General features: G+C 57.1%; 1 protein-coding gene across 1 annotated transcript; it reads right to left on the bottom strand.

The window, feature by feature from the left end:
• Nucleotides 1-138: 138 nt before the first annotated feature.
• Nucleotides 139-9785, bottom strand: LOC103820863 (zinc finger protein 362). The gene is given in 11 exon segments (XM_050982493.1): nt 139-1078; nt 1150-1308; nt 1382-1460; nt 2273-2497; nt 2596-2917; nt 3003-3249; nt 3383-3446; nt 8371-8455; nt 8566-8592; nt 8983-9018; nt 9021-9785. Coding segments are annotated over 11 exon segments (1383 nt in total). The 5' UTR covers nt 9043-9785; the 3' UTR covers nt 139-961.
• Nucleotides 9786-11222: the final 1437 nt, after the last annotated feature.

Raw genomic sequence — 11222 nt, 5'->3', positions numbered from 1 at the left:
GGGAAGGGGAGAAAAAAGGGGGGGCTAAGTGTATAAGAGGCATATTTACACAGTATTAACATGCTGACAAAAAAGGTTACAATATTGATATCGTACAACATTGAGGGGAGAAATAATGGGGGATAAAAAATAAGGGGACAGGGAGTAAAAATAATAGGGGGGGTAAAAAATAACAGAGGGGTTAAAAATTAATAAAAGGTAAATAAAACACCCTGAAAAAAAACAACAAAAAACCCCAAAGAAACGCTGAGTTAAGGCTTAAAAAGTGTATAAAAAATAACACAGTTAATATCCAAAATGAACCAAAAAGTACAGAATATAGATGAGTTTGGGGGGAGTGCCCCCCGGCTCTATACAGGGGGTATGTACAGGCAGGCACAAGGCAAAGCAGGGGGACCCCCGAACCCCCCAAAACTGGGGCTGCGGAATGGGGGGGCCGGCACCGGGGGGACACAGCTCTGCCCGCGGCTTCGCCCTCGAAAGGGACCCCAAAAGAACACAAAAAACCCCGAAAATGGTTAAAAATCAACCCCAAATGGAGGCGCTTGGGCCCAGAGTCTGTGGGGGGTTGGGGGGTGGTGGGACTTCCCCCCCCCCCAGCTGCTTTTTGCTCCATCCACGGTTCGTTTTTGGGGTGAATTTCTGGTCTTTTTAGCAGCACCAAGTTCTTGGCCAATAAATATATATATATATATTTGTATCCAAAAATGGGGGGTGGGGCCTGGCAGGGGGGACACCCCCAACCCCACTGCCCCCCCAAAGAAAACCAAACCGCAGAGATTCAAAGTGCTCTGAAACCGTCTTTGGATGTCACCAAACCTGCGGGAGCCGGGCAGGAGCACGGCCCGGGCGCGGCCCGCGGCGCTGGGGGTCTCGTCCTCCTCCTCCTCCTCCTTCTCCTCCACTTCCTCCTTCTCCTCTTCCTCCTCCTCATGCTGGGGGGGTCCCGTCCCCTCCCCGCTTAGATGAGGGAGATCCGTACGGGAATGCCGGGTGACTCCGTCCGCTGCGGCGAGTGCTGGCTGACCAGGTGCTCCACCACCGTGTGTTTGGACATGTGCTTCATCAGATAGGTCTCCTGTGGGGGGCACAGGGGTGAGCGGGGGGCTGGGGGCTGCGAGCAGCCCTTGGGGCATCCCCCGTGCTCACCGAGGTGTAGGCACGGCCGCACATGCTGCAGCAATAGGCCTTGGCGTGCTTGATGGCGTGTGCAGACAGGTGGATCTGCAGCGAGGCCGAGTCTGTGTACGCCCGGTAGCAGTTGGGGCACTTGTAGGGCTTGTCCTTGTTGTGCTGGCGCTGGTGGGACTGAAGGGACACAGGGAGTCAGGGGGGGCCCACTGTGACCCCGTGCCCCTGCCCCGGGTCCCCCCACACCAACCTGGAGGTTGGAGAGCTGGGTGAAGGCCTTCTCGCAGCCGGGGTGCGGGCACTTGTAGGGTCTGTCGCCGGTGTGGATTCTGGGGACACACATTGTCACTGTCACCTCCCCTTCCATCACCAGGGACAGTGCCAATCCCATCCACGGGGTCACACTGGAGTGGGGGGTTCCAGTGGGCACAGCGACATCTGTGCCCCAGGAGGTGACAGAGGAGAAGCGGGGGAGACACAGGGCTGAGAGATGGGGATTGGGAGAGGATGGAAGTGCTGGAAACTGAGTGTGGAGGAGATGGACTGGCCTGCATGGACAGATGACATGGTGGGCTCAGCTGAAGGTGGTGGGTGCATGGGGTGTGGTGGGGATGAAGAAAGTGGTGGGAAAAAGCACAGTGGAGATGGCTGAGCATGGTGGAGGCAATAAAGGTAATGAAGATGATGAGCACGGTGGCGATGATGAACATGGTCAGACAGAAGATAGCGGAGACAATGGAGGTACCAGAGACTAGGAAGGTGGTGGAGATGTTGAGCACAGTGGGGATAAATGAAGGCTGTGATGTCAGATTGGCATGGTGGGGATGATGAAGGTAGAGAAGATGATGTGCATGGAGGAGCCCATGGAAGTGCTGAAAATGATGAGTGTGGTGGGAATGTTAAAGGCAATGGGGAGAGCCAGTGGGGGGGGGGAAATCGATGAGCATAGTCGTAGCGATGAGTGTGGTGGAGACAACGAAGGTGCTGGAGATGATGGGGGATGATGATGAAGGAGATGATGGCAGCAGGACCAACAAGCAGAGTAGGGCCATAAAGGATGCCAGGGAAGACTGGTGGGTGTGGGGTGCCCCTCCCTGGCCAGCAGGAACAAGTGTCCCCAGCCCCTCAGCGGGGCCCTCACCGGGTGTGCTGCTGGAGGTGGGAGAGCTGGCGGAAGGACTTCTCACAGTAGGAGCAGTGGTAGGGTTTGACGCCCAGGTGGATGCGCAGGTGCTGGGCCAGGTAGGAGGCATTGGCGAAGGACTTGGAGCAGTGGGGGCACTTGTGGGGCTTGGCCTCTGTGTGCGACTTGGAGTGGATCTGCATCTCCGACTTGGTGAAGAACGTCAAGGGGCAGACCTTACACCTGGAGGGTGTGGGGGAGAACCCCGCAGGGACCGGGCTGGGGTGGGGGGGCTCCCCGCCATCGCCCCCGGCCCCCACAGCGGGTGGGGGTGTGCCTACCTGTACGTCTTCCCCTCTTTGGCCGTCTCCCCTGAGGCCAGGATGGGGTAGGGCACCACCAGCACCGGCGGTCCCGAGGGGTTTTCCGCCTTGATCTTCTTCCGGCCCCGCTCAGCCTTGGGCGCTCCCAGCAAGCCGTGGCCCTGGATTGTCTTGATGGAGTCGAGGAGGGGGGGGCTGGTGATTCCTGAGATTAGGGTGGGCGAGGAGGCGATGAGGCGGCTCTGACTGGTGGAGGTGGGCGTCGAGGGGGTGGTGGTCCCTGTTCCTGGGCTGGATTCTGAGGTGCTGACGGCCGGTGCACGGGATGCCAGCCCCAGCCCTGGTGGGGAACGGGACAGAGCATTAGTTCTGAGGGGACCCACATCCCCCTCTGCCCCCCAGAGTGGCAGGACCGGAGGCAGTACCTGTGACAGTGCTGGTGGCCGGCCGGGCGTGCAGGGCCACATCAGGCTGGGGCACAGCCTGGGGGTGCAGCCCTGGCACCTGCTGCAGCTTTGGCAGGGACATGATGGACTGGCTGCTCTCAGCGGGCGAGGGGGGCACCAGGAGGGGCTGCTGCGAGGCCACCGAGGTGGGAGGCAGGTGCGGGGGGCGGATCTTCTCCGCCATCAACTGCTCCTTGATTTTGTTGATCAGGACCAGGTTGTCCAGCTGAGGGGGGAGAAGGCAGATGGGTGGGTGAGGGCAGAGGAACTGGGATCCCTGGGACTCCCAGCCTCCCCCTCAGTGTTCTCCACATCCATTCATCCTCCCTCCTCCCCAAATCCCGGTGCAGGGGTCCTACCTGGCTGGGCATGGTGGGGGGGGGTGGCCAGAAGTAGGGGTTGTTGAAGCGAGGCTCCGCCATCCTGGGGAGAGAGGGGGCGGTTATGGGACATCGCTGCCACATGGTCCCCCCGTCCTTCCACCTTGAACCCCCCAAAACAAACCATCACCCCCCCAAGAAGCAAGACCCAGACTCTGAGCAAAGGCAGGGAGCTGGTGAGGGGGGCAGGACTGGGGGAACCCCCTGAGCATCTTCCCCGATGAAAACTTGGGGATACCAAGCACCTGCCTGCTCAAAGACCACAAAACACTGGTGAGTGCACTAGGACACTATTTGGAAAAGGAGGAAGCTGAAATTTGGGGGAAAGCCCCAGCCCCAAGTCTCCCAAGCTCTGAAGTATTTCTCCCATCCAGCAAGGGATTAGAGGTGGATGGGACACTGCCATGGGAGAGGGCGAGCACAGGAGCACATTGAACCCAACAGCAATCCCAGCTGAATCCCCCTAAAATACACCTCCAAAGCCAGGTGAGGTGCCTGTGACACCCAGGAGCAGCTCAACAGCAACACTGGAAACCAGCAGGGCTGGGATTTATGGAGACGCTTGAAGGTGTTGGGAAAATTCATTCTAAATCTATCTTTGGGTAATGGGAAACAGCTGGAAGGAGGCAGCAGGAGGATGATCCCAGCACAGCGGCCCATAGCATCACCAGGCACCACCACCCCAGCAAATCCCATTATGGGGCATGAGGGTAAGCAACTATAGGATCCTGATGGGATGTATGGGACGGGGTCCCCCAGGAACTCTGGCTCCAAAATAAACCAGGCCATGGCAAGGAATCCAGGAGAAACTAGAGCAATGCCACCAGCAAAGGGCATCCCCAGAAGCTTTGGGGGTGGCAGGATTTGGGGATGATGAGCCTTCCCCCTCTTCCTCCTCACACTTGCTGCCCCAGGTTTCAAACACACTCTGAGCTCCCCATAGACAGATGGGTGGCATCCAGACAAAGGGAACCCTGGTCCCTCCAGAATGTAACATCCCAGCAGCTACCCCAGCCTGAAGATGCTGTGGGATGGATCATGCCTATTTTGGGAGGAAACCAAGGCAAGGAGGAAGGAACCACCTCCCCCTTGCACTACAGAGCAGGCTGGCACAGGACGAGGTGTGTTCCAGGAATGGGAGCAATTTCTCATTGCAGACCTCAACACCACAGAGTGTCCAGGACACCACCCAGGCACTGACTTGGGAATTCCCCTTCCCAGTCTTGAACCATTCCAGGTCACCTCCCACTGCTCAAGCACCGAATTTTAGGGTTTTGAAGTGATAGCAGGTCCAGAGTGGCACAGCGGGAGCCACAGAACAGGAATTCACTGGGGATGTTAAATGCACCTTCCCATGCACGGACGCAGCCGCTGCCAGCTACTTTGTGTAATTATATATGTACCCACAGGCCGCCCACAGCATGCATTTACCCACTGGCTACGTGTGTGTGTGTGTGTATATATACACACATATGTAAGATCTCTTGGGATGATGGGCACGGGATGAGGGATGCCGGTGCCAACATGAGGGGCTGGACACCAGGAACCAGGGACAAAAGCAGAGCTGGCAGCAGGGAATCCCTTGTGTAGAGACAGGCAGGGAGCAGGAGCTCAGGCAGGAGGGCTGTGAGCCCCTTAGGCATTGACCAAGCACCCCGGCACCAATCCCCCACCCCAGAGCAGCCGTGGGAAAACAGGAAACTAGAGCTATGATTAGAAAAGGGTTTTTTGGAGCTGATCCCCCATCTCAGCTGGTGCCCTGTGACCTCTGTCCTTCCCATCCGTCCATCTGTCCATCCTTCTCCCTGTCCCGACAGCATGCCGGGCTCCAGCGGAGCCGGCAGCAGCACCCAGAGGGATCAAAGCCACCAGCGTGGCCCCCGAACCATCACCAGGACACAGCACCAAGCCCTACATCAGTCCCAGGATCCTTCCTGCAAAGCTGGAGTGGGCTGGAAAGGCACAAAGGGTATCTTGGGGAGAAAAGCACAAATATCACGTGTTTCCCCACCCCCACCTGAGGAGGGCTTACTAAAGAAATGAGAAATTATTTGCAAAACCACCACACTCGGAGCTTGATGAACAAGAGGGAAGAAATGGTTGGCGTTGCCAAAATAATTATAAAAATCCCTGTTCCTGTCCCGATTTAATGTTACAAATTGTGCAGTGTTTCGTCGGGAGCGGCGTCCCCTTCTCTGGGGCTGGGAAACGGAGTAGGAGGGGGAAGAAGGCAGATGGAAAAAAAAGTATATATATAAAAACTCCCTTTTTCTCTATTCTCAGCTAACTATGAAAAATGGAAGCTGACATGCAGCAAAGGTGGAAAAAAAAGAAAATCCATTAAAATGGAAATTATGAAGGGTAGGGAATGCTGCGGCACGTCTCCCCCCGGCTCTGCAGGGCACGGGGGGTGGTAGGGCTCTCTGTGCCCCCCCAGTTTTTTGGCTGGGCAGGGGTTAACATCTCTTGGGTAACATCTCCAGTGGCGTGGGGTCCTGTGGTCCAAACCATGGTGGGAAGAGCCCCTGACATCCTCCACAGGCACCAGATTTGGCTGCTGAGGGGTTGTCGAAGGTTATCCCCAGGGACAAGGTGGGTACCCAAAGCATGGTGGAGACCCCAAGCAGCCCAGCCAGAGGAGAGGGATGTGGGAAGAGCAAGCAGGAAGATGCACAGAGCCCCAAAACCACGGGCTGAAACCCAAATTCCCCAGAACAGCAAAGTACCCGGCATCACCGCTCAGCCGGGCCAAGGGGGGAAGCAGCAGCACCCTAAAAAGAGACCAAAAGCCTCCTGGCCTCCGCACCCACGGGGAGGGAAGAGCGGGAGAAGCCGGCAAGCCAGGGCTGGGGGTGGCGAGGGGAGAGCGGGGGCGGTGGCAGCGAGGGGGCGGCGGTGCCGGGGCCGTCGGGGTCGGCGGTGGTTGGTACTCACAGGGTGGCCTCTGGAGCCAGGTGGGCGCAGCTGCCTGGGGAGACGTGTCGCTGAGGCTCCAGATTGATGGGAGGTAGATGATGGCACGGGTGGGCACGAGCTCACTAGAGCCTTCCAACTTCCTACCCAACTGCCGCTAAGTCAAGCTACAGTTCTCTAGGGAACGCCTCTACCTTGGCAGCCCTCTCTGTCTCGCCTTCGCTGAAATAAAAAGAAACAAGAGATTTCTTTTCACGCCACCGCCGAGAGAAAAGGGGCAGCTCCCAGGGACCGGTGAGCGACCACCAACCTGGTACAGCCTGAAAGTGGGGGGTCTGGGAGGAGAGGGGAGGGATTTGGGGTGATCAGAGCAGCACTTGGTAGCTACACGTGTCCTCGACCAAGCAAGACACCCAAGTTTGGTGTCCCCGACTATCCCAGCAAGAGCATCAGGGCAGAGGTCCCACCCCCCATGCCAAGCGGCGAGTGCAGGAAAGCCGGCGGCGGCCAGAGACGGCGCACTGGGGAGAACCGAGCCGGGGCATGGATGTACCCTGAGCATGCCCACCCAAATCCCAGCATGACCTTCCCAACACAGCTTAGACCAGGGATGGTCCCTGGGCCGGGGAACCCAGCTCTGCCTTCCACCGTGCCTCAGCTTCCCCCCCGAAACACAAGGCCATGGCCCCTGTTCCCTCTTAAGAACAAGTTTCCCTGGGGTTCACCTGGAGCAGGAGGAGTTTTGGAGGGAAAGCAAGTGCCCATCCACAAAACCTGCGTCCCAAAGCCACCAGGGTAGGAACCAGCATCTAGCACCATCCTCAGGGAACGCACATCCCTCCTGCCCAGACTGTCCTCATCCGGGAAGGATTCACCCCAAGGCAAAGGGGCAGAAGGCAGGCATGGCTGAGAAGCGGGAACGCCAGGCGAGCCCCCTGTGGCTCGGGGAGGGGGTGGCCTGCACACCACAAGAATTCACCCAAGATGGAACCAATTAAACCCCCGGCTTCCGCCCCCCGAAGGGCCCTGGGCTGGGGCTTCTCCTTCTGCATTTCCAGCAAAACCAACCCGAAATGAGTCCCCAGCCTGGACTGAGGGTCCCTGTGCAGGAATAGGGGTGCACGGGGCAGGGTGAGGAACCAAGCACCAGTGGCAAGCAGGAGGGGAGGCAAAGCCACGCTGGAGACCCCCACATGGTGCCCAACTTGGGGGTGCAGGAGGGGGGACCAGGGTGGCAACACTCCCAAAAGATGGAGGCCAAGGCAGCGTGACCCCAAATCCACAGTTTGGGTCCAGTGACCCTGTAGAGAGGACACAGGGACAGCCCGCAGGGAGACCCAGAGCCCATGAGGTGACACACCAGACACAGGGCACACATGCCCCACAAAACACACCACTCCCCAGCCTGAGGGGGTCCTGATCCCCCAGACCTCAAATACACCCACACCCGCAAAAGAGACCAGCCAGGCACCCTGAAAGGCAAAGGCAGCACCACAAATCAGCCTGGGGCAAATGCCCAGCCCCAGCAGCACGGGGGGGTCACTCCTGGGTTACAGCAAACAGGGAAACCGAGGCACAGGCAGGGGATCACCCTGAGGAGGGAGTGAGAGCACCGAATCCAACATGCACTTGTCCTGACATCGCGCCCAATGACCAAAAATCCACATTTTTAAGGGAAAAAGCAGAAGATGGGGGGGTTGAGGGTGAACGTTATTTTATGCATATAAAGGCACATTACTTAAAAGGGAAATATCAAGGGGTCACACATAGGCTGGGAGCGGGGTCCCCATCCTGCAGAGGGGGTAGGCAAGGAGTCCCTCACACCCTCAAAATACCCCAAAAAACCACCATGCCCCCGCTTATATAGAAATATATATATACACATATAATACCTGGATTCTGGTGTGCATATATCTATTATTTTCATAAGCACACCCATAATCACATGCATGCACACCGTTGCATTAGATGCTATTTTAAGCTGTAAATGTATAAAAGCAGTTTTTTTTTTTTTTTCCTCCCTGTGATCCCCTCGATCCAGCCATCATGCCCACCTCTGCGAGTACTGGCGTTGCTTCCCCTTATCCGCGTCCATCTCCAGCTCTAGCTGAGACCGGGTGCTGCACGTGGGGCGTTTCTCTACGGGGGGACAAGGAGGAGGACAACTTCACACACCCCGAACCCCCCGCCAGCCCCCGGCGCGCGAGATCCCACAGCGGAGGAACAAAAGCGAAGCGGCTCCGACCTACCCGACCCGTGGGAACGTGGGGTTTTGCCTGAAAATAGAGAGAAAACAACAAAAAAAAAAAAAAAAAAAGGAAAATAAAAACAAAACAAAAAAATAAAAAATAGTGGTTTTTTTTTTTATAGCCCCGCTCACCCCCGAGCTGTTGGGAAAGCTGAGGGATGGGGAGCTGGCTGGAAAACTGGGGGTGAAATCCATCCCCTTGCCCTGGACCCTCCGCCTCTCGGCAAATCGCACGCCGTGAGGGACTTAAAAAACTTTTTTACCTCTCTGCTAAAATATCACTTTATAATCTCAAAGGCCTCGGGCTCGAAGCCGCTTTCACCTGCTCCATCCTCCCCAGGTTAAAAAACCCGGCTGCTATCTGAAGGACCGCAGGCTTGGGGGGGGAAAAATAACCCAACAAGGAGCATCCTCCAACCTTGAAGGGAGAAAAAGAAATCAAAATCATCAAATTCATCATTCCTGGGTTCAAATCCATCACTGTGGCCACGCCGGCTCTAAGCTCCCCCCCCCAGGCCCCCCGACGTGGCCGGGAGATTATGGATGTATAAATAGTATATGGCTAAATATATGTTGGAGAGGGACAGACAGACCTCTGGGACACAGCCACAGAAATTTGGGTCCCTCGCTAAAGCTGCCGCATTCCTGCCAAAAACGCCATGAAAAAAATATCTCCCCCCTCCATTAGACCTTCCAGCCAGCGAGACCACTTTTCTAGACAAAACCAGTTAATGCAGAAAACAGCGAAGAAAAGGAGGAAAAGAGGAAGGAGAAAAGGAATTAAAATGGTGAAAATTATAATAATGGTGATTATGATGATGGTAATGATAATATTCAGCCCCTGCACTGCTTCTGCCACCTCCTGTAAGCAAAAAAAGTCAAAAAAACAAAAGCCAAGAATGCATTAAAAAAGCAAAACCCCCCCCCAAAACATGCAACATCCACAAAAATAGGTACGTTCGGCTGCAATTAACTTTTCCATTAGACCATCCAGAGGGAAAGAAAAAGGGAAAATCCTGGTAAATGGGTATTTTCCTCGATGTCCCCCCCCCCTTTTCCCCCCTTTTTTCTCTCTCTTTTCCTTCTTCTTCCTGCTTGGAGGGGGGTTGGTGGAATAATGATGACAATAATGAAAAAAAGAGGTGGAAAAAGGCGAAGTTTGGTTAAGTGAAGTTGAAATCCTCAACCTGGGAGGGGATTTGCGGGGGGGGGGAGGTTTGCCAGACAAAAAGGCCGGGGGATGGGGGTGGAAGGGGGGGTTTGGGGAAGGGGGGGTGGGCCGGCTGGGTGCTCCCCCCACCCCCCCTCCATCCGCCGCCTCTCCCACATTCTCAGACGTTTTTATTAAAATTCGCAGACAAAAGGCAAACAAAAATGGCAGCCCCGGCTTATTTTTAAAACGCTAGGACGGGGACGCCATGTTCTGCAGGGCTGAGGGGAGGGGGAAGGGGGGGTGAGGGGGGAAAAAAGGAGGGAAATTTTTTTAAAATATTGATTTAGATGAAAAATGAATAAAAAGCAGCGCGGGGGCGGGGGGGGGAAGGGGGGAGTGTGTGAAGGTCCCCCTTTTCCCGCTCGCCCCTGGGGTGAGGGGGATTTCGGGGGGTTTTGAGGTGTTTTGGAGAGGGAACGGGGGGTGGAAAGGGAGGGATGAGGGATATTAAAAAAAAAAAAAAAATAAAGCGAGGGGGGGGGAAGGTAAAAAAAAAAAGACACTTCCTATACCGACAGCCATGGTGCCCCGCCGTCCCGCCGGCTCCGCCGCACGGAGGAAGATGGAGCCCCGCGCCGCCCCCCCGCCGCCGCCCCCGCCTCCGGCCCGCCCGGCCCCGCCGCCGCCACCGCCCGCCCAGGGACGGGCTGGGCTGAGCTGGGCTGGGGCACCCCGGCCCGAAGGGCTCCCCGGGGCCCGGAGCCCCCCCGAAACCGCCGCAGCCCCAGGAGAGCTCCGCGAAGCTCCGCAGCCCCGGCTCCCTCAGCCCCGGGAAGGGTCCCCGGTGTCCGCAGCCCCGCAAGCCCTCTTTGCTCCCCAGACCTCGTCCGCTGCCCAAGCCACCGCAGCTCCCCGCAGCCCCGGTAGGGCTCCCCAGAGCTCGGCAGCCCCTGATTCCCTCAGGCCCACGAGGACGCCTCAGTGTCCACAGCCCCCCAAACCTCCTCAGCCCTGTCGGGGCTCCCCGGTTCCCTCAGCCTCCGGTCCCCTCGGCCCCGGCAGGGCTCCCCGAACCTCCGCAGCCCCCCGGGCCCCCTCAGGCCTGTCAGGGCTCCCCGGTTCCCTCAGGCCCCCGAATCTCCTCAGCCCTCTGGTTCCCTCAGCTGCCTCAAGTCTCCTTACCCCCTAGATCCCCTCCGTTCTCAGCCTGCCCCACTCCCTCAGCATCAGCAGCCCGCCCAAATTTCTGCAACCCTCAAATCTCCTCAGCCCACTCAATTCACCTCAGTACCCTCAAAATCTGTGGTCCCAAAATCTCCACAGACACCCATTTTCCCTCAGCCCCCAGTTCTCTTCAGCCCACCCAAAGTTCCTCAATGCCCTGAATCTCCTTAGTTCTCCTCTGACCCTGCCAAGTCTCAGATCCCTCAAATCTCAACCGCATGGTTCCCTCACTGCCTCCAGGACTTCTCAGTGTCCTCACCTCCCAAAATATCCTCAGAATC

Source organism: Serinus canaria, chromosome 21 (assembly GCF_022539315.1).
Source record: "Serinus canaria isolate serCan28SL12 chromosome 21, serCan2020, whole genome shotgun sequence".
NCBI lineage: Eukaryota > Metazoa > Chordata > Aves > Passeriformes > Fringillidae > Serinus > Serinus canaria.
The sequence above is the reverse complement of the archived record's forward strand: the minus strand, read 5'-3'. Positions and strand labels throughout refer to the sequence as shown.